The 23,311-nt window shown below is 42.1% G+C and overlaps 1 protein-coding gene and 1 long non-coding RNA gene across 5 annotated transcripts in view; one reads left to right on the plus strand and one right to left on the minus strand.

Moving 5' to 3' along the window:
• The first annotated feature begins 39 nt into the window (after positions 1-39).
• LOC125454682 (uncharacterized) overlaps positions 40-23,311 on the plus strand; it is a 57,857-nt gene continuing 34,585 nt past the window's right edge. For 2 of the 3 annotated variants that reach the window (XR_007248081.2, XR_009446150.1), the window contains exons 1-2: positions 40-308; positions 12,507-12,664. This is a non-coding gene — a long non-coding RNA (uncharacterized LOC125454682). Of the gene's footprint in view, positions 309-12,506; positions 12,728-23,311 lie in introns of all 3 variants that reach the window. The other variant, XR_009446149.1, reaches the window with a different exon arrangement.
• Positions 14,549-23,311, minus strand: part of chac2 (ChaC, cation transport regulator homolog 2 (E. coli)) — a 49,914-nt gene continuing 41,151 nt past the window's right edge. For both annotated transcript variants that reach the window (XM_048535716.2, XM_048535718.2), the window contains one exon: positions 14,549-16,615. In XM_048535716.2, coding sequence (XP_048391673.1) covers positions 16,232-16,615 — 384 coding nt within the window. In that variant the 3' untranslated portion in view covers positions 14,549-16,231. The remainder of the gene's footprint in view (positions 16,616-23,311) is intronic.

Genomic DNA, 23,311 nt, shown 5'->3' on the forward strand with positions numbered 1-23,311 from the left:
GTAGGTTGCTACAGGACTGCTTCCGGGTCAGACATCGTTCCCCTTGGAGCTCCGGAGAGCGAGAACTTACAGCCGCAGATCTTAATGTTAATCTCCCATAATAAGAAGCTTCTTCCAATCGTCACCCAACTCCATCGACACATCCATCTATTCCTCTCCCCATCACGTTTAAATCTATCAATGCTAGTCCTTTCAATTAGTCAACGTGGTTACACAGGTACCTCCACCCGTACAGTTCAGCTCTTCTGTTTACATTTGCTGCCAGTGTAATGCAGCCACAGGCGAAGTACCCCGGCAGAATTTGAAAGGTTATTATTGTTTAAATATCATTTGACAACGACAGTTAACACAGTTTTCCATCAATCTGCTGATGGCACAGGAAGGGTCCAGAATTAATTTGTTATGCCTTTTTTATGAACAAGATGTACCTGGGCAATGTTACTCATCGTCAGGTAGACGGCAGTTTAGCTCTATGGGAATAGCGTGGTTAGGTGTGTGGCTAGTTCTGGAGCACTCGTCTTTAGTACCACTGCCATTATATTGCCAGGGCCCACTGTGCTTTTTCTGTGTGTCTTCAGCTGTTTGCATATATCATATGGAGTGAATTAAATTGCCGGAATATTGCTGAAAGTGCAAGCTTAATTGCAGCCTCTTAAGAATCTTTGATGCATTATTATCAAGGAAGGGTTTGGCTTTGATACCTGTTATGTACAGAGCTTGCAGGCTATAGTTGAGCTGTGCAGTGATACTGACTGCAAATTTTTATGTGTGAAACTAACCTATGCTTCTATGAAAGCACCTTGCAAACTGGTGACCTCTGACACCTAGAAAGACACCGTCAGAAAATATGTGGGAACCATTCCATGCAAGTTCCCCTCCAAGCCACAAACCACTCTGACTTGGAATTATGTCACTGTTCCTTCACTGTTATTGAGTCAAAATCCTGAATTCTGTCTGAAGGGGTGGTTGTACTAATCTGCCATGGACTGCAGTTGTTTGACAAGACAGCTCATCATCACCTCTTCAAAGACAATTAGCATTGGCCAATGGTACCCATATTCGGTGAATGAATTACAAAGAAGTGCATTGGTGTTGTTTACTAAGTATCCATTATTCTCCATAATATTGCAAATCAAAATAATGATTTAAACTCATCATTGAATATGGTAACAAAAGTCTTACATTTTGTGAATGAAGAGTGCATATTTGATTTGATTTATTATTATCCTAAATGTACTGAGATACAGTGAAAAGTGTTATCTTATTTGCTTTACAGGCAGATCATAGTATATAAGTGCATCAGGGTAACAGAACAGAGTGCAGAATGCAAAGTTACAACTGCTGAGAAGGTGCAGAGAGATCAATGTTAAAATTAAAAAGTCCATTCAAAAGTCTGATTACAGCAGGAAAGAAACTGTTCTTGAATCTGTTTGTATCTATTTCCAAACTTTTATTTCTTCTGCCTGACAGAAGAGGGTGAAAGTGAGTATAACCAGGATGGGAGGGGTCCTTGATTACGTTGGTTCCTTTCCAAGGCAACAGTAAGTATAGATGAAGTAAATGAATGGGAGGCTGGTTTGCATGATGACTGGACTGTGTTCACAACTCTCTGCAGTTTCTTTTGGCCTTGGGAAGAGCATACGATGCTGTGATGCATTCAGAAAGATTGCTTTCTCTGGTGCATCTATATAAATTTGTAAGGGTCTTTACGGGCATGCCAAATTTCCTTAGCATCCTGAGGAAGAAGAGGCATTGCTGTGCTTTCTTGACCGTAACACATTGTGGGTGGACCAGAACAGATTGTTGGTGATCAGCATGCCCAGGAACTTGACGCTGTCGACCATCTCCTTCTCAGCCCATTGGTGCAGACAGGGGCGTGCCCTCAACTCTACTTCCTGAAATCATTGACCAGCTCCTTCATTTTGCTGATGTTGATGGAGAGATTGTTGTTTTTATGCCTTGCTATTAAGTATTCTACTTTCTTCCTGTACTCCATCTTGTTGTTTCAGATCTGATCTACAACAATAGTGTTGTCAGCGAACTTGACAGTGGAGTTAGTGCAGAATTTGATCACACAGTTGTGTTTGTATAAGGAGTACAGGAGGGGGCTCAGTGCTCAACCTTGCGGGAACTGGTGTTGAGGTTATTGTGGAGAAGGTGTTGTCGCCTATCCTTACTGACTGTGGTCTGTTGGTCAGGAAGTCGAGAATCCAGTTACAGAGAGGAGGAAGTGGATACTTAGGTCCCGGAGTTTGGAAATGAGCTTGTTTCAAATTATGGAACTGTAATCAATAAGTAGGGGCCGGATTTAGGAATCCTTGTTGTCCTGATGTTTCAGGGATGAGTGTAGGGCCATGGAGATGGCATCTGCCATGGACCTGTTGCGCCAGTAGACAAATTGCAGGGGATCAAGGCAGTCTGGGAGGCTGGAGTTGATATGAGTCATGACCAACTTCTTGAAGAACTTCATAATTATGAATGTCAGAGCCACTGGGCAGTATTCATTGAGGCACGCTGCATGATTTTTATTTGACAGTAGGATGATTGTGGTCTTTTTGAAGCACTTGGGGACTTCAGATCATTGTAAGGAGAAGTTGATAGTATCTGTAAATACTCCTGCCAGCTGGTCTGCACAGGATCTGAGTGCATGACCAGGAACTCCATCTGGGCCAGTTGCTTTCCATGGGTTCACCCTTAAGAACGCCATTCTAATGTCTGTGGCAGTGACTGAGAGTACAGATGCCCAAGGCTGATGGGACAGGTGATACCATTTCGCTGCCCTTCAGTTCAACGCGAGTGTAGAATTCATTGAGCCCATCAGGTAAGTTTGTACTGTTGCCCATGATTCTGTTCGACTTTGTTCTGTAACCTGCTATGTCGTGTAAGCCTTGCCACAAACAACGGCGTCTCTTTGGTTGGTCTAGGTCTCAAGTGAACCTTGGTATTGCCTCTTGGCATCACTGATGGCCTTGTGAAAGTTATACTTGGATTTCCTGTATTAGGTCAGGGTTGCCTGACGTGAATGCCTGGACTTCATTAGGGAGTAGATCTCCTGTTTTCTGGTCGGGGAATGTTCAGATTGACTTCTTTGGCACACAGTCATCTACACACTTATTAGTAACATCTATAACGGCACACTTGTTCAGGTTGGCTGATGAATTCATGAAAATGGACCAGTCCACTGACTCTAAGCAGCCCTGTAGAAGCCCTTCAGTTTCCTCACACCAACACTGCACTACGTTCTGTGCTGGGCCCTCACGCTTCGATTTCTGCCTGTAAGCTGGGAGGGCCATTCTGATGAAGGGTCTAGGCCCGAAACGTCAGCTTTTGTGCTCCTAAGATGCTGCTTGGCCTGCTGTGTTCATATAGCTCCACACTTTGTTATCCAGCATTGTAGTCTGTTTGTCTGAAATGTGGATGGGGGATGGAATGGTGGGCATTTTTTATGGTTGTGCAGCAATGGTCAAGGATATTTGGACTTCTGATGAGACAGGAGATGTGTTGATGGAATTTTAATAGCACATTCTTGAGATGGCCATGATGAACAAGGCTTCGGGGTATTTCATCGTAAGACTATTTGTAACATTGTATACTTCATCGAGTGCAATCTTTACTTCTGCATGATGGCACAGAACCAAAGGAGGAGAAGTAGGTTTAATGATTTCCTGCATGATCTGCAGATTAGCTCCACTCCAGTGGGAAACTTGCTGGCTATTGGGTGAAGCATTAAAGCAAGGTATTCAGAGGAGAGCAATGCTGTGATGATAGTCTTAATTGTTTCCAGTTTATTTATAATTGGGTTTGTGGTAGGTCTGTTGTTGAGGATCACAGCTAGCATTTTGTCTTGCATCAGGTGGAGAATGGTGACAGATTTCTGTGAGCAGTCAAATATGAAGAGAATGCCCCAAAGTCCCTTCTGGTTGACTGAGTTAAAAGTGTTTGTGAGTTAGAAGGCAACTATATGTCTCTGATTTCTCAGATTGTCCTTTCGGCATTGTGTGCAGCAAATACAGTAGATTACATTGATTGAAGTGCAGGTAAAACATTGCTTCACCTGGAAGTTGTGTTTGGCTCCTTGGACAATGAGGAGGGACAAAGTAAATTGGCAGGTGTTACACCTTCTGCGATTGCTGGGGAAGGTGCCTGGGGGCTATGGGAGGATGTTAGGATTGAAGGACTAGTGCACCAAGTTATTCCAATCCAAAGATGTGTAGGTTAGGTGGATTGCCATAGTGTCCAGAATGTGTAGGTTAAGTGGATTAGCCATGGGATATGCAGGGTTACAGGGATAGGGTAGGGTATAAGTCTGGGTGGGATGCTCTTTGGAGGGTCGGTGTGGACGTGTGGACTCGACGGACCAAATGGCCTACTTCCACACTGTAGGGATCATACAGTTCTAATATATACAGGTTGCTGCTGTTCTGCATTTTTCTTGAATTGGTCTTACTGTATAGATCACATCCACTGTGCCTCTTTATGGGTCAGAACACATACTGTGATTCTAGAAAGAGTTCTTCAGCTACTGGAGGGAGATCATTGAGGAGAAGTTTTGCAATGACAGACAGCAGGGAGATAGCTCTTTGTGGTTCATGCAATTCGTGTTTATTCTTTTCTTGAAGACGGTCACAATTATGATATCTTGGAGATTACCTCTCCACCTAGATGCGGGAGATAAGGTCTTGAACAAAAACAGAAGTTGCTGGAAAATCTCAGCAGGTCTGGCAGCATCCGTGAAAAAAAAATCAGAGTTAATGTTTTGGGTCTAGTGAACTTTCTTCATAACTGATGGGAACTGGGAAAATGTCAGTTTATATGCAGAAAGTAGGGAGAGGGATGGGGTAGGGAGTAAATGATAGGATAGAGCCTAAAGTGAGAGAAGAACAGTTGGACAGACAAAGGAGTTGACAATGATCTGGCAAGGAGAGCGAACAGTTTTTAACAGCAACTCTGTTTTTGTTCCTGATTTACAGCATCCGCAGTTCTTTTGGTTTTTATTGAGGTATGGTCTTATACTAGTACTGAATGATTTACCCTCATGTTTCAGAATTTTGGCAGGTGTGATTCATATATTTTTTAACATGTTTAATTTTAGAGTTTGGATTTTGAGTAGTGGTGTGTGGGTTTGGGCCAAGAGTCTTTGAGGAGGTTTAATAATTATAAATATTTCTGGAGCCTTGATGTTTTCTGTTAAAACCTATTATGAATTGGACTTCTTGGAGAGTAATGCAGTTTTGTTTTCTATGGGTGAGTTTTATGAGGCAACAGTTATGCGTTAGAAGAACCTATATTTTTAAGATTTCAATGTACATACAAAAACGTACATAGTATGAGGAGACCTTTTAAATTTCAATTTACAGAAGTTTTAGTTGAAGCTAGATGTACATGACAGTTGTTTCTGAAAACTGGAGATAGTTTAGAACTGTTAAGAAATAGGTTCTCAGTATAAGGAGTTTAGTTTGAAACTTCCAAACCAAAAATGTTTGCCCAAACTCTAAAGAGATTATTTCATCGAATCCCTACAGTGGGGGAAGCAGGCCATTCAGCCCATCGAGTTCACACCGACCCTCTGAAGAGCATCCCACCCTATCTCATACCTGCATTTCTCACGGCTAATCCACCTAGCCTGTGCATCTTTGGACAGTGGGAGGAAACCCACGCAGACTTGGGGAGAATGAGAACATAAGAAACAGGAGCAGGAATAGGCCATCTGACCCCTTGAGCGTGCTCCACCATTCAATAACTTCATGCCTGATCTTTTTGTGGACTTGGATCCACTTACCTGTCCACTCACCATAACTCCTTTACTGTTCAAAAATTTATCTTTCTTTATTTTAAAAACATTCATCAAGGTAACCTCAACTATTTCACTGGGCAGGGAATTCTGCAGATTTGAAAATCAAAGCTGAGTTATATAAAGACTCCAGGAGGAGGCTGTCAGATTCTCAAGACAAGGAAATGAAGCCTCAGTTAAATTAAGTCCTGTAGAACTGATAGAGAAGGGAATTCTGTCTGGTGTGAGTATTGTAATGGAGTGCTGTTGGGATTAATAAGATTGAATTTATCTTATGTTTCAAAATCTTTAAACTCATACATAAAGAGTTTGGTTTATTCTATTTTGTCTTAATTTCTTCTATGTAATAAGCTGTTTTATTGTCAAAATTGACTGCAGCATTGAACTTCAGTGTAAGACCACCTTATTAAAACTAAATAAAAATCCATCAAATTATATTTCAGTTTAGGATTTTACTTTTATGATAATGTTGGGAGGGCCTCAGACAGGGTTTTTGCTTGCATCAGTGGCCTTCCTGATTCTCAGCTGTCTGATGGCTTTTTCTGTCTCATGTCGGTTGAGTTATGTTAAGATAGTAGCAGATAGTATGCTGTTGAGGGCACACATGTTGAGGACTGGATGAGTGTTGAGGAAATCCTCAAAGTGCAATGTGTTCCTGAATTGGATGCACCATCAAAACCTGAACGAAAGAAAGCAGGTCTCTATAGACAAATGAGGGATAAGATCATAACACATAGGAACAAAAAAAACCCATAATTGAAAGAACAATGATATACAAAAATCTTCTGATAGTACAAACAGGCTGCTGGAATAAAATACCAACTGGAGAACTGTATATGATTAGCTTTTCTTCAGGGAGGAACATGATGTTAAGTTTCAGTGCACCGATTTAAATTAAGAGGTTGTTAATATCACAAATGTACTTAAGGTTCTGTAATCACCCTTTGGCCTTCAAAGAGCTTTGGACTTGATGTGCTATCATGAAATTATTTACTCTGATATGGTTTTCCCTGCACATAGGAAATAGATGGTCAGGAAAAGACGGGCTGATGTCTGTAGCACCATGAGACACTTCTGAACACCATTCAGTTGAATAATCTATGAGAGATATATAAATTGAAATAAATATTCAATGGTAGTAAAAACAAAATAAATACTGAAAACTCCTCTCAAGTCACTGTGAGTAGTGCAGAAGATTCCATTGTTATTGTGTAAATTAACTGTTACTTAATGTTACTAATTCATTTACTATCTTTTATAATGTGATCTCCTTTGTAATAAAGAACTGGTTGACCTCTTTGTTAATGAAATTCAGTCCACAATGCAGAAGCCAGCGACAAATTCGAAGGGCTTGCTGGTCTGAGAAAAGAATCACCGTATAGCTGGCACATTTGTTTTCAATAATTGTGATTCACTTCCAGGCTAAATTGAGTTAAATTGTTTGCTGTTTTCTTCTTAAGCAAATAAATACTTGGAAAATAAATCTATTCAGAAAAATAACACCAATTAAAGTGGAGACAAAATAACAATTGAATTTCAAATTTCCAGAATGGCCTAAGCACAAGTACTTAGTGACATATATATTAAAATACTAAGGTTGTCTTCTGAATCCCACTGAGAACTTACGTGGTAACTTGCAAGGATGCATTGGGAACCTATTCTCTATAGACAAGACCATAATACATAGGAACAGAATTAGGCTGTACAGCTCATCAAGTCTGCTCTGCCATTCAATTATGCCTGATATGTTACTCAACCCCATTCTCATGCCTCCTCCCTGTAACCTCTGATCCTCTTACCTGAGAAGAATTTATTTCTCTGTCTTAAAGACACTCAATTACTTGACCTCTACAGCAGTGTCGTAGTCATTTCATTGAATTGTACAGCACGGAAACAGAGCCTTCGGTCCAAGTCATCTGTGCTGACCAGATATCCTTAATTAATGTAGTCCCATTTGCAGCACTTGGCCCATATTCCTCTAAACCTATCGTATTCATATACCCATCCAGATGCCTTTTAAATGTATTAATTGTACCAGCCTCCACCTCTTCCTCTGGCAGTTCATTCCATACACGCACCACCCTCTGTGTGAAAAAGTTGCCCCTTAGGTCCCTTTTGAATCTTTCCCCTCTCACCTTAAACCAATGTCCTCTAGTTTTGGACTCCTCCACTCCAGAGAAAACACCTTGGCTATTCACCCTATCCATGCCCCTAATGATTTTATAAGTCTCTATAAGGTCACCCCTCAGCATCTGATGCTTGAGGAAAAATAGCCCAAGCCTATTCAACCTCTCCCTACAGCTCAAACCCTCCAACCCTGGCAACATCCTTGTAAAGCATTTTTTTAACCTTTTCAGGTTTAACAACATGCCTCCTAAAGCAAGGAGACTAGAATTGCATGCAGTATTCCAAATGTAGCCTAACCAATGTCTTGTACAGCTACACCATAACCTCCTAAATCTCATTATCAATGCATTGACCAGTAAAGGCAAGCATACCAAAAGCCTTCTTCACTATCCTGTCTACCTGTGACTCTACTTTTACGGAACAATGAACCTGTATTCCAAAGTCCCTTTGTTCAGCAACGCTCCCCAGGATATTATCATTAAGTGTATAAGTCCTGCCCTGATTTGCCTTTCCAAAATGCAGCACCTTACATTTATCTAAATTAAACTCCACCTGCCAGTCCTCAGTCCGTTGGCCCATCTGATCAAGATCCCATTGTACTCGGAGGTAACCTTCTTTGTTGTCCACTACACCTCCACTTTTGGTGTCATCTGCAAACTTAAAACCATACCTCCTATGTTTACGTCCAAGCCATTTATATAAATGATGAAAAGCAGTGGACCCAGCACTGATCCTTGTGGTACACCACTGATCACAGGCCTCCAGCCTGAAGAGCAACCCTCCACCACCACCCTCAAGGTAGTTCTGTGTCAAATAGCAAGTTTTCCCCGTATTCCGTGAGATCTAACCTTGCTAACAGTCTACCATGAAGAACCTTTGAGAAAGCCTTACTGAAGCCCATTTGGATTATATCCACCACTCTGCCCTCATCAATCTTGTTTGTTCCTTCTGCAAAAAACTCAATCAAGTTAGCGACACCATGCTCCATGCACAAAGCTATGTTGACTATTACTAATCAGTCCTTGCCTTTCCATACGCACGTAAATCCTACCACTCAGGATTCCCTCCATCAATTTGCCCACCACTGATGACAGGCTCACCAATCTATAGTTTCCTGGCTTTTCCTTACCACTTTTATTCAATAGTGACACCACGTTAGCCAACCTCCAGTCTTCCAGTACCTGTGACTATCAATATACAAATATCTGAACAAGGGGCCCAACAATCACTTCTCTAGCTTCCCACAGACTTCTAGGGTGCACCTGATCAGATCCTGGGGATTTATCCATCTTTGAGGGGTTTAAGATGTCCAGCTCCCCCTCCTCTGTTAAATGAACAGTTTTCAAGATGTCGCTATTTATTTCCCCACATTCTATCTTCAATATCCTCCTTCACAGTAAATACTGATGCGAAATACTTATTTATTATCTCTCTCATTTTCTGCTGTTGTGCGAGGTGGCCTTGCTGATCTTTAAGGGACCCTATTCTCTTTGTTGTTACTCCGTTTTTCTTAATGTATTTGTAAAAGTCCTTTAGATTCTCCTTAACCCTATTTGTCAAAGCTCTCTCACATCCCCTTTTTGCCCTCCTGATTTCTGTCTTAAGCATACTCCTACTGCCTTTACACTCTTCTCGGAATCACTCAATCCCTGCTGTTAATACCTGACATATGCTTCCTTCTTATTCTTGTCCAAAATTTCAATTTCTCTAGTCATCCAGCATTCCTACACCTACCAGCCTTGCCATACATTCTATCAGGGGCATTCTGTCCCTGGACACTGGCTATCTCTTTTTTGAAGGCTTCCCATTTTCCAGTGGTCCCTTTACCTGTGAACATCTGCCCCATTCAACTTTTGAAAGTACTTGCCTAATACTGTCAAAATGGTCTTCCTCCAATTAAGAACTTTAACTTTTGGACTTGATCTATCTTTTTCCGTCACTAATTTAAACCTAATAAGATTATGGTCACTGGCCCCAAAGTGGTCCCCCACTGAAACCTCAGTCTCCTGGTTTGTTTTATTTTGCAAGATTAGGCCAAGTTTTGCACCTTCTCCAGTAGATATATCCATACACACTTAACAAATTCCCCTCCATCCAAGCCCTTAACACAATGGCAGTACCAGTCTATGTTTGGAAGTTTAAAATCCCCTACCATAACCACTCTATTTATTCTTACAGATAACTGAGATTGCCTTACAAATTTGTTTCTCAATTTCCCATTGACTATTGTGGGATCTGTAGTATCATCCCAATAAGATGATCATCCCTTTCTTATTTCTCATTTCCACTTAAATAACTTCCCTGCATGTATTCCCAGGAATATCCTGCCTAAGTACAGCTGTAATGTTATCCGTAATCAAAAAGACACTCCTCCTCTTTTCTTGGCCCCCGTTTAATCCTTGCTTCGGCTTCTATATCCTGGAACATTAAGCTACCAGTCCTGTCTGTCCCTGAGCCACATCTCTCTAATTGCTTTGATCTCCTAGTCCCATATTTCCAGTTTCATCACTCTGTCTTAAGAAATTCCTCCTCATCCATTATGATTCTTCATTGATAAGACTGTGACAGGGTTACAAAACATTGAAGAATAAAAGAAAATTGACTGAGAATATGAAAATAGATTTGCAAGAGGTATTGTAAGTATACAAAAAGGGGAGAGTAATTAACCTGAGTTTGGTCACTTTGAGAAAATATAATGTGAACATGAGAGAGGTCACTAATTTTATAGGAATAGGAGTAGATCCTTGAGCCTGTTCTGCCATTCAGTAAGATCTTGGCTGATCTGGCACTCAACTCCATACTTTGGCCCACATCCTTTAATACCTTTGTTTAACATTTATCTATCAGATTTGAAATTAACAACTAATCCAGCATCTGCTGTCATTTGTGGAAAAGAGTTCCAAAATCAACCACCCTGTGTGTGTAAAAGTATCTCCTGAATGGTCTGCCCCTAATTCTCAGATGTGCCCCCTAGTTTTAGTAGCAAGATAAAACAGTACATTTTTAAAAAGGCATGAAGTTTCTAATTTTTTTTTAAGGAGAGATTTGAGTTCATTCATACAAGAGAGAAAGTTAGCATAGAAGTGCAGTAAATAATTTGGCATGTGGGCCTTCATTGTAAGGGGTTTAGAATACAGGAAAGAGTTTTTCTACAATGTTATAGGATTTTTGTGCAGCATACCCCAATTATTGTGTGCAAGTTTCATTTCTGTATTTAAGGATGAATATACTTGCCTTGGAGGTGATACAGTGACAGTTTACTAGATTGGTTCTGAGATTAGAGAGCTGCTCAGCACTGAACAGCTGAGCAAATTAGGCCTTTGCTTCTAACTTTTTTAAAACTCCAGACAATCATCTTATTTAAGCACAAGATTCTGAAGGGAGCTGACAGGGTAGACATTATCCAGTTATTTCTCATGGCCAGGGAAATCTGGAAGACATGCATGCAATCTCTGGATACATTTTGATTGTTTAGGATGTAGTTATGTTTTTAAAAGAGAGCCTTTTTCATTTAAGGGGTTATGGTTCTTTGAAATTCTCTACCCTAAGTAATCTTGGGGTTCTTAATGTTGAGTATCCTTCAGACCAACATTGACAGATCTTTGGTCCCTCAGGCTACATGATCTTCTACTGCTATATTTCATACTTATGAATCAGCTGTACAGAATGTATGTTGGGAGTTTCAACATCAACGACCATATTAGAGGCAATGGGATTCATGTTTTCAAGTCCTAATAGAAACAAGCTTTTAAATTTCATTACCAATTTATGAATGTTTTGGCAAATTTAAATTATTTGGACTGCTCCCAGTGCCACATACTAATAAAAGAAGAGATATGGTAAAGAAATGTGCTGTACAAGTGGTTCCGGAGGAAGAGTCTCAAATTTCTAGGGCAAGGCGGCCAGTATTGGGGCAAAGAGTCCTGTACAACGTGGATGAGTTGTGGAAATGTCATTTTACGTTGATCTTAATAGTGTTATCAGGAGGGGTTTGAATTAGTAGGGAGAGGCACACCAGGACATAGCAGCAATGACGAGAGAAAAATGTACAATTAAAAATCAGGACAGAGCAAAAGAAAAAAACAAAACATGAGTAGGGAATATGCCAATCTTGATTAAAGAGAAGATTCGTTCCAGAGGTGATATACTCAGGGATTCAATCAACTGATTATTTGTCGGCCCTCTAGGACAAAGGAAATCCGTTGCATTATTTGAAGAAGCAGAGGAGTTCTTCTCAGCCTTCAAGCAAATATTAATCCCTCAGTCAATAATCACATTATACATTGAAGAGGTTATATGAAGCTGAGAAAATGCAAGTTCAGTTGTATGAAGGCCCCAAAAAGAGGATATCAGATTCTGAGCACTGGGAGTTGAAGCCACAGTTAAATTAAGCATGAGAGGGATAATAGGGCATTTTCTCTGGTGAGAGAGCTGCAAAAGAATGTGTTTGGCATTCTATTTCTACCATGTGGTTCAATATTCTTAAACTTGTGTTGGTTTATTGTATCTTATCTTATTTCCTTTGTGTGTTACACTTCTGTTTTATTAATAAGCACACTACATTGCAGATTTGGTTTTGTTTTTCCAGGAGACCTCACCTAATTGAAACAAAAAGAAAATAATGATCTTTCAGTCCGGGATCTGACTTGTCCAGTGATAACATCAGCTGCGATCCTAAGTTTCTCATACTGCCTCTTTGCCCTGAGCCAGAAACATTGGAGAGGAACCCAAAACACTCAAAAACAGGTCAAAATCAACGTGTTAAAGAATTGGTAGGATGAATTAAAGACAAGGAAAGAAATGTTGACGGTATAGTAAATGAATACTTTCAATGAGTCTGCACAAAGGAAGGAAATTTTAATATTGTAGTCGTCGTCGTCCAGGTGTGAGTAGGTGAAGAGATATTGTATAGTACCAAAACAGTTTGCATTGCAAAATTAACATAGACCTGATTAAAAAGTAATGAATCATGGGCTGCTGAGAGAGAGATCTATCTAGAATTTTCAAACTTGGTGGGCAAGGGAGTAGTACCAGTGGCCTGGAGGATTGCACTGTTACGCTTTCTATAAACAAAAAAGATAAAACTGTAATCAAGACAGAAAAATACGATTTTCACTGAAGGCCAACCAGTGTCATGTAAAGCTACTACAGAATAATGTTCAGATCAGAATTGATTTGGCTTCAGTACAATAGTGGGTAGAATTCTGCATTCATACTTCTAGAAGAATGTCACGGTATTGTGAGCAATGTTTACAATATTTATACCAAGGAACCAGGGATTTGAGTGGAGTTATGCAAGAAACTGGATAAACTGGGATTGAGAAAGTTAGTAAGCAAAGCCCCAGTAGATGCTTGACAGATTTGCATTACAACAGTGCCTTAGAGCAATTAGTTTTAAAAGTAATTTCAATGCCTGTCAGAAGTCTGACTAGTTTCTACTTTGTTTTGAAACATTCATTCATGGGTTGTGGATATCATTGACAAGACCAGTGTATGTTACCCATCCATTAAATGTCCTTTAATTGACTGGCCTGCTGGGTCATTTCAGAGGGCAGCTAAGAGACAGTTATATTGCTGAGGGACTGGAGCAGCAGGTGGGCCAGAACATATAACACACTAAAGGACAGTCTTTGGTCATGTTCTAGAAGGCTATCAGTGAACTGAATGGGTTTTTATAATCCATCATAATTTGATGGTCATCATTATCCAAATCTGAATCGAATTTAAATTCTAAAGCTAAGTCTGGAATTATAGCAGCTGCCATGCTGGCATTTGAAGCCATGCCCCTCAGCGTCAGCCTGGGCAATGGATTACTTGCTTAGTAATGTATTCACTACACCACGTCTCCTCATCTAATTTCTAGTTAATGTTAAGCTACTACATGGATAAAATTGAGGGGTTTTGGTAGAGCAAGGGCTTCTTCTGGCAAGTGGGTTGGTAGCCTGAGATCAGAGATTCAAGAGAATTTGCAAAAGAACAAGGTGATAAATACCTCCTGTAAAACAGTTTATGATCCTGTGAAAGCTGGATAGAATCAGATTCCATTGTTATTTGCAAAAAGAAACTGGATATGCATTTGAAGAGAGAGAAAAATATAGTTAACATTTCAAGTCTGGTATGAAGTTGAATTCCACTTGGAACTGTTTCTCTTTCTATGCAGATGCTGCCAAATCTGCTAAGTTTCTCCAACATTGTGTTAGTTTTAGAATTCCACTATCCACAATATTTTGCCTTTATGCATTTGAAGAGAACCAGCTTTCAGGGTTATGAAGAGAAAACTGGGGTGTGAGACTAAACCAGACCAAATGACTGTTCTCCATTGCAAGACTTTTATGAAATTCTCTTTCTAAATCGTAAAGGGATACATTCTAGAAATTAATTCAAATTGGAGCTGTGAAAACATTGTATAATAAACAGGTTAGTAAGAAATTTCAATCAGAAATTAGGATTGTCGTTGTCAGACCTTGTACAACAGCTGTCACTACTACATAAAAACAGGGTTCCCATTCAAATCGGAACTAAAAATATTTAGAATTTGACAACATCCAGAAGTAAACACCAGAGAATAAATACATTTCTAATCAACATTCTTGTTAATGATATTGCATTTATTTTTCTAAAAATGGCTTACTTTTTGAGGTTTACTCAAAACCTGGTAAATAAAAGTCTAATAATGCCAAAGTTACAATAGATCACATTTATGAAACACAGGATCATCACACCTGCTAGACATCAGCAGCTTGACTAATATGAATTACAACAGTACCATACTGCAATCCCGACTTAAAGAGTTTTCAGTGCAAGTCAGAAATCTGACCACTTCTACTATAACTTAAACCAACAAGAAGTGATGTTTCTAATGACAAATTTTACAGTCTTAAAATAATTATGACCTATTGCACCATAAGTTTAAGATATCACCTTTTCCAAATATCAAAATGCACATTTGAGAAAAAAAAAATCAGCATGTCAATTTAGTATTTAAATGCTGAAGTAGTGAGGCAGAATATCATTCATAAACCATGTACACAAGCTTGAGTGCACTCAAACATATTCTAGTTTGAGTTAGACTAATCACATCGAAAACATTTACATTGAGTATCCTATTACAAGAGGAAAATGATGCTAATGCTCAAAGCTGGAAATAAAATTTTAAGAAATGCTCAAAATGGAATTTTTCACATCAACATCCTTACACCAGAACTAATGATCTGTTATATGTAGAAGACTGAAATGATTAAATAATGAAAGGGGTAACAGTGCAAAGGAAGAGAGACTTGTGATGGCACATGGGAAGAAAATTTTGGTCAAAAGGAACTGTAAATGTTGATAGTAAAATTACCAGAACTTCATATTTGAAAGAAATGGAAGCAGTGGTTATGAAGATGAAAATAAAGTTGACATAGTCCTAAAGGATCACAGGGCTGCTCTCTCAACAGAGACAAGCGGTGGCGAGTTTAACCGGAGGGTCACCATGCCACAGACAAGGGGTGACGGTTGAGAAGGCAGGACCTTCATGGTGACTTCTGCCATTGGGAGAATTGGACCCATGCTGTTCGCATCACTCAGCATTATAAACCAGTCACCCAGCCAATTGAGCTAAAAGTCATTGATCTGAAAGATTAATTCGGTTTCTCTTTCAAAAGATATGACTGAATATTTCCAGAATTTTTTTTGCTTTTTAGCTTATATCTTTTGCTTTTATCTTAGATAAATATTCTCCAGGTTGTATTAGGATGTGCTATGGAGACAGCAATTTACCATGGCCACATAAGGAATACATTATCATATGCCGTACAAACAAGATAAACTTCTGGGAATAATTTTGTATTCCAATATTCATCTACTGTACATGCAATACAATCCTTGGGGGTCTACTGTTTCTAGCAACTGAAAAGGTAAGGGGTGCAGCCATATAAATAAGTTACTGGATAATCCTATAATCCAGCCACATTGACTTTGGACATACAACTTCTCCACTTAAAATTTATGGCAACATTAAAAATGACACTTATTCGAAAATAATACCCAAATAATCAGGGTACGTCAGTACAAACCACTCCTGTAATCAGGCTAGTCAGCAATTATATTTCCAGAGAAAGCATGACTTCACCAAGGACCAAGGTCAAATAATGAGATCACATTTTGATGTGCATAATACATGGTCATCAGCATTGCATTTAATACCTTTTGCTCTGTGTGTGGTGGACATTGTCATGAATAATAGTGACACAGCAAGCATAAATTAAATAAGCGTGAGGTTTTAAAATGAAGACAGTTTCTAATTCAGCCCTACTTTATTGTAGTAATCCTTTATATACAGTTACTTTTTCCATTTCTCTCTAAGAGCTCCTTGACCATTTTCTCCAATGAAAAGAGGTGCTCATCTGTATCTTCTGGAACAATCTTTCGCAAGGAGTCAGCAAGTTCAAACAGGTACTCTGTGTTCCTTCCACTTTGCCCAACAGCATTTAAAATCTGCAAAGCCATGTCTTCCAAGGGCGCTGGGCCCAAGTAATTGGGATTATCACATGTTCCTATGTATTGCATCACAGGGAAAGGATCTATTGAGGTATCCTTTGGATAAAACGTAACTGTAATAGTCCTGTAACCATCTTTTTCTCGGAAGTCAAGATATTCCTTCACTTCTTCTTCTTTTCCATCTGGAAGTTTATATACCACACCCCATACGAGGCCCTGAACATAAACATACAATATGGTCACTCATTTGTCCAAAATTAGAATACATCATAGTCAATAATAAATCACACTGATTTATTATGGAAAATAAATTTTCAAGGGGTTTATTAATATTTCACATATTAATATTGGAATGAGCTATTTGCATTAACGTTTAGTAATCTATAATGTAACCATAATTATGTATGCTTCTCAATGTGAAGAAGCATGTTTTGTATCACTTATATTAATACCATAGCACATCCAAACACTGTAGAATATTTAGTAGCAATAAACAAAAAGTCCTACACGTATTTCACACCCCAATTGTTATTTGTGATGTTTTATAATGTTGTCATAAGACTCTACAGTTGCACTATTTTAATAATCCTTCATCTCCCATCTTTAATTATTCATTATAAATTACTGACCTGCCATGCAATATGTGCAACATGAATAGTCATGAAACCTCCATTTACCATAGTAGAAATTCCACCCTCCTCTTTCTATCTCTCCACTCAACATTCTTACCAAAAGCAATCCTATTCCAGACAGTATATCATATTCATGACTCTAAAATCTTGGGCAAGTTCAGAGACTCAATTTTGAAAAAAAAACACACATAATTGTTGTAGTGGTATGGTCACTAGGCCAGCAATCCAGAGACCCAGGTTATGTTCGAATCCCACCAGTGCAAGTATGATAGAAGTCAACATTGATTGTTGTACAACACCATCTGGTTCACTAATGTCATTTTGGAGGAAAACTATTGTGTGGCCTACATACAGATCTAGCAACTCAACAGTGGGCTCTGTGGGCCATTTGTGGTAACAGTTTTTTAACACAATCTCTAATTTCACATACCAGCATGTACCCCACTCTACTATTAGCATAAAGCTAGCGGATCAGCCTTGACTCAAAGAATAGTGCAGGAAGAGTGCATGCCTGTAGCAGAAGGTATACTGAAAAATGAGGTACCAATCTGATGAAGTCACAGAACAGGGCTACTTGCATGCCAAACAGCACAAGCAACATGTGACAGGTAGGGCTAAGCAATTTAACAATCAACAAAAATGGATGAGTGGATGATCCATCTCCAGAAAGTCCCCAGCATCATAGTCTTTAGCCAATTTGAGTCACTCCATGACAGATCAAGAAACAGCTGGAAGTGCTGCATACTCCAAAAAGGACCTGACAACGCTCCGTCAATAATACGCAAGACACGTGCTCCAGAACTTTCCATGCCACTAGCCAAGATATTTCAGTACGGCAACAACATTGGCATCTACCCAATGCTGTAAGCAATTACAAACAAATGCTGGATATCACAGTGGGTCAGGCAGCACCCTTGGAAAGGGAGCAAGCTTACGTTGAGTCTACATGACTTTGTCAGAACTGAAGAAGAGTCAACTAGACTCTAAATGTTACCTTGCTCCCTCTCCACGGATGTTGTCTGACCTGCTGTGATATTCGGCATTTGTTGTTTTCAGTACAGATTCCAGTATTTGCAGTGATTTGCTCCTACTTTGTGGAAAATTGCTCACGTATGTCCTGTATACAAAAAGCAGGTCAAATCTAACCCAACCAATTACTGCATCAGTCTACTCTCAATCTATAAAGTGTTCACTGGTACTCAGTATGTGTTCTGCTAAGGCCAATCAGCTCCTGATCTCATTACAGGTTTGGTTCAAACATGTACATGGGAGCTGAATTCCAGAGGTGAGGCAAAAGTGGCTGCCCTAAAAAAACAATGCCGCATTTGACTGAGTAAGGCATTATGGTGCTATAGCAAAATTTGAATTTGTGGGAATCGGGGAAAATCTCTTCCTGTTTGACACAAAGATGGTTGTGTTTGTTGCATGTCAGTCATTTCAACTACAGGAGATTTCTGAAGGGAGTTGCTCAGCGTCATGTTCTGAGCTCAAACATCTTCAGCTGCCTCATAATCGGACCTTCCATCCATCATAAGTTAGAAGTGGGTATGTTCTCTAATGATTGCCTAATGTTTAGCATCATTCATGACTCCTCAGACACTGAATATACAGTCTACATCCTGGGCAACATCCAGATGTGGATTGACAATGGCAAGTAATACTGACACAAGTGCCAGGGAATGATCATTTTTAACAAGACAGAGTCCAATCATTCCCCCTTGACATTCAAAAGGCATCATTCGCAGCATCCAGGGGTTACCACTGACCAGAAACTGAACTGGATTAGCCAAATAAATAAGATGAGGTCAACAGCTAAGAATCCTGCAGTTAGTAACTCACCACCTGACTCCTCAAAAGCCTGCTCACCACCTATGAAACGCGATGAGCACAGCTGCAAATAACACAAGGTCAGAAGTGGAGATGTTCGCCGATGGTTGCACAACGTTCAGCAGCATTCATGACTTAAGATGCTGAAGCAATCCATTTTCAAATGCAACAAGACCTGGACAATATCCAGGCTTGAGCTAACAAGTGGCAAATAACATTTGTGCCACACAGGTGCCAGGCCATCATCAACAAGAGACAATCAATGGTGTTACCATCACTGAATCCCCCACTATCAACATTCTGAGGGTTATCATTGACTAGAAACTCTACTGGACTCCCCACATAAACATAATAGCTAATGAACAGATCAGAGGGAAGGAATACTGGAGTGAGTAACTCATTCCTGACTCCCCAAAGCCATAGAATACTCCCCACTTGCTGGAATGAGTGAAGCCCCAACAACACAAGAAGCTTGACACCATCCAGGACAAAGCAGCCTGCTTGATTGGCACTACATCCACAAGCATTCACTCCCTCCATCACCTTCACTCGGTAACTTCAGTGTGTACGGTCTACAGGATGCACTGCAGAAATTCACAAAAGATCCTCAGCCAGCACCTTCCACGCCCATGACCACTTCCATATGGAAAAATGGAAGGACAAGGGTACCAGATAGACGGGACCACAATCACTTTGAAGTTCCTCTTCAAGCCAATCACCATTCTGACTTAGAAGTATATTGCCGTTTTGTCACTGTCACTGGGTCAAAATCCTGGAATTCCCTCCCTAATGGCATTGTGGGTCAACCCACAGAAGGTGGACTACAATGGTTCAAGAAGGCAACTCACCAGCATTTATTGCTCATCCCTAGTTGCCCTAGAGAAGGTGGTGACCAGCCAGCAATGCCCACATCCCACAAATGAAGTAAAAACAATTGTTACACCATCCAATGATATAGCAGCTCACATTATAGGCACTAATACACAAACTTTCTCCACCATGAACACTTAGTAGCAGCGGTATGTATATGCAGAAGACGTGCTGCAGAAATTCACCAAGGCTCCTTCGACACCATCTTCTGAACTCACGACTACATTCCTCCAGAATGACATGGTTAGCAGATACATAGGAACACAAGAATCTGCATGTTCCCCACCAAGCTACTCACTATCCTGAACTGGAAATATTGTAGGTTCTTCAGAGTCCTGGGTCAAAAACTTAGATGTCAATTGTGGGTCTAGCTACAACTGCAGTGCTTCAAGGTAGCAGTTCACCACCCTTGCTTGAGGGCAAGTAGGGATTGGCAATACTTAAAATCAAAAGTATTCACATTGAACCAAAAAGTAACTTTGTGAAACCTTTCATCAAAAGGAATCAAACAAAAAGTGGAATGTTTGACATTCTTCAAACAGCCAACAAGCACAGTTTAAAAAGTACAGATTGCAGACCTAGTTTAATGTTGCTTGTACCAGCCTCTTCAAAAGAAAACTTGAGGTCTGAATAAACTCATGGCTATAGAACTAGCATTAACAGATGGCCCCCTGACTCGGTCATGGGCAGTATAAGATACAATTGATCCAGTTACTGTATTAAAATGGTGAATGTGCTACTTGATGTGCTATGGATTTTCCCCACAGTATAAGATCAACATTGTAGTAGCGAGTTTTGAGAAGATTTGTAGCTCAGGTTGAGTTTCTGGATGTGAGTTTGCTCGTTGAGCTGGAAGGTTAGTTTTCAGACATTTCGTCACCATTCTAGGTAACATCATCAGTGATTCCTAGAGGCACGGCATTCCAACCAGAACTCCATGAACAAACACACTGATTTGGAGCCAATCTACCATCCCCTGAGAAAAATAACAGGAAATGACATCACCAACCCAAGGGAACCTAAACAGATAAATAGAAAGTGGGACATAACACCAGCGCTTCATTGGAGGCTCACTGATTATGTTACCTAGAATGGTGACGAAATGCCTGGGAACGAACCTTCCCACTCAGTGAACCAGCCTACATCCGGAACAAAAAAAAGACCCACTCTCTTGTGGACCAAGAAGAGGAGACCATGACTGTGTTGGAGGTGGAAGGAAGATGTCGGGTTGGCTGTGCACCCTTGCAACCGGTGGATCTTAATGCTGGCTTCGGCCTAACGCTGGTTCAGGGGAGCAGCCAACCTGCAACGATGGCTGCGGTGAGTGCTCGTGCCCCAGGTCAGGGGGTCTGGAACACCATCCACGTTTCTGTGAAGAAGGTGGATGAAGGTGCACCTGTGGACCGCACCTTCTTCGTGAAGAAGGTCCTGTTGGACTGTTGTGGGTTCGCTGCTGTGGACATTTACTGTCTGCAGGATTTCCCCTGAGGTTTCTACGATGTAACCTTCAGGAGTGCCAAGCTTTGTGAGCACTTCCTGGAGGTTTTCAAGGAGAAAGGAAGTGAGGGCCCCCTCTCTGTATTGACCGCTGTCCCGCTGTTTGTGATGCCGGTGCAGAGGAGCCGTATGGTGACTGTACACATGTACAACCCGCATGTGCCAGTAGTTGATGTCCTGACCTTCCTTGGAAGGTACGTGAAGGTGGAAGGGGACCTAACCAACATCATGGACCCCTTCGGGATCTGGACCAGTAAGAGGCAGGTCAAGGTGATGCTGAGGACGGGCGCAGATGGGAACATCGTACACCCACCGTCCAGCTTCGCGATCGGCGGGAGCAAGGGCTACCTGACCTACGCAGGGCAACCTAAAGTCTGCCATGCCTGTGGTAGGTCTGGTCACGTGGCGGCCGACTGCAAAGCCACCATCTGCAGGAACTGCAGGGAGGAGGGACACCTTGCAAAGGATTGCCCACAAGAAAAAAGCTGCAACCTTTGCGGGGAAGTGGGCCACCTCTATAGGGCATGCCTGCGGCGGGGGGGGGGGGGGGGGGGGGCCACCTACGCCCAAGTCGCCGGCAGGGGCAATGCGGGGCAAGTCCCCCTGGAGGACAGCAAGGACCGCCGCTAATGTGCAGGAGGGCCCAGCCCCGCAGGACGGACCCAAGGCCAGCAAAGCGGCCCTGCAGGCTCCGCTCCCCCCCGACAACCCGGAGTCGATGGAGGAGGCGACAGGTGACCCAGAGGAGTGGATGACGGTCTGGAAAGTGAGGAGGAAGGCCTGCTGGCGGGCCCAGGCACCGCAACCATCAGGCGGGAAGAGGCAGCCACAGGGGAGCTATAAGAGCTCCTCTGACGAGGGAGATTTGGAGGAGGCCCGCCCAAAGCAGAAGCTAAAGATCTCAAGGGAGAAGGAAAGCAGCACCCCGCTTCCAGGTGACGTCCTGAGGCTCCCTCCGACACCCAGCCACGCGCCACTGGGGCCCTGGAGGACCCCCCCGGAACTTTCAGGTGGGAAGGGGAAACAGCGTGTCCCCAGCCTGACCCAGAGCCGGACTCGCCTGCCTCCGTACCCCCGACGGGGGGATGCCACCCGGAAGGCAGCACGGACGGTTTCCTGAGCCCGTAGAGCGTCCAGCAGTTAGCCCAGGCAATGGGCATGAAGGGACAGATGGAGGGGCTGGACCTTGGACTTGGGGAGGGTGCTGCAGTCACTACCCACAATGGGGGTACGAGTTGCGAGAATTAGTGTGCGCAGCGTCAAGTCCACCGCAAGATGTGTGTCCACGTTGGCCTACCTGACCACCATCAGGCAGACCTCCTGTTTCTGCAGGAGTGTGAGATACTGCACCTCAGCAGGTACGGGAAATGGTCGGGCGCCTGGACCTGTGGGCCTTCGATCTGGTCGGGGGGTAACGACTGTCGCTCCTCGGGCCTGGCTATTCTGCTGCGGGGGCGCAACTTCACCATCTCTCAAGTTCAGGTGGTGGTCGGGGGGGTGCCTCCTAGTGGCTGATGTCACCTACAGGAACGCTCCCGAGGCTGATCAACGTGTACGCCCCAGCGGCACGGAGTGAGCAGTTGGCCGTCCTGCAGCGGCTTCCACCCCTGCTGGCTACGTCCAGGCCGGTCATGCTAGGCAGAGACTTCAACTACATCATCGATGTAGATGGAAGATCCGGCGTGGGGACAGCGGGTGGGGGAAGTCAACTGGACGTCATGTCCAGATTCCTGATGGGGACGGTGAAGGACGCCAAGCTGCTTGACGTCTTCAGCACCCCTGCAGACGGAGCGCAGCGGCGATAGACCCGTCTGGCCGCGACCAGGTGTATCTGCTCAAGGATAGACTTCCTGTTTGTGTCACGGGCGTTCTCGGTCAGGTCCACCGGCATCGAGCCGTTGTTCTTCTCTGACCATTGCTTCCTGCTGGCAGACTGTCACTTACAGGACGACCAGCAGGCCGGCAAGGGGACGTGGAAGCTTAACATGACTCTGTTGACCCCAGAGACCGTCGAGGAGCTTAAGAGGGAGTATGCTGGTTGGAGAACCGTGAAACCTCTCCGAGTCTCCGGGCGACTGGTGGGAGA

This window comes from Stegostoma tigrinum, chromosome 9 (genome assembly GCF_030684315.1).
Source record: "Stegostoma tigrinum isolate sSteTig4 chromosome 9, sSteTig4.hap1, whole genome shotgun sequence".
NCBI lineage: Eukaryota > Metazoa > Chordata > Chondrichthyes > Orectolobiformes > Stegostomatidae > Stegostoma > Stegostoma tigrinum.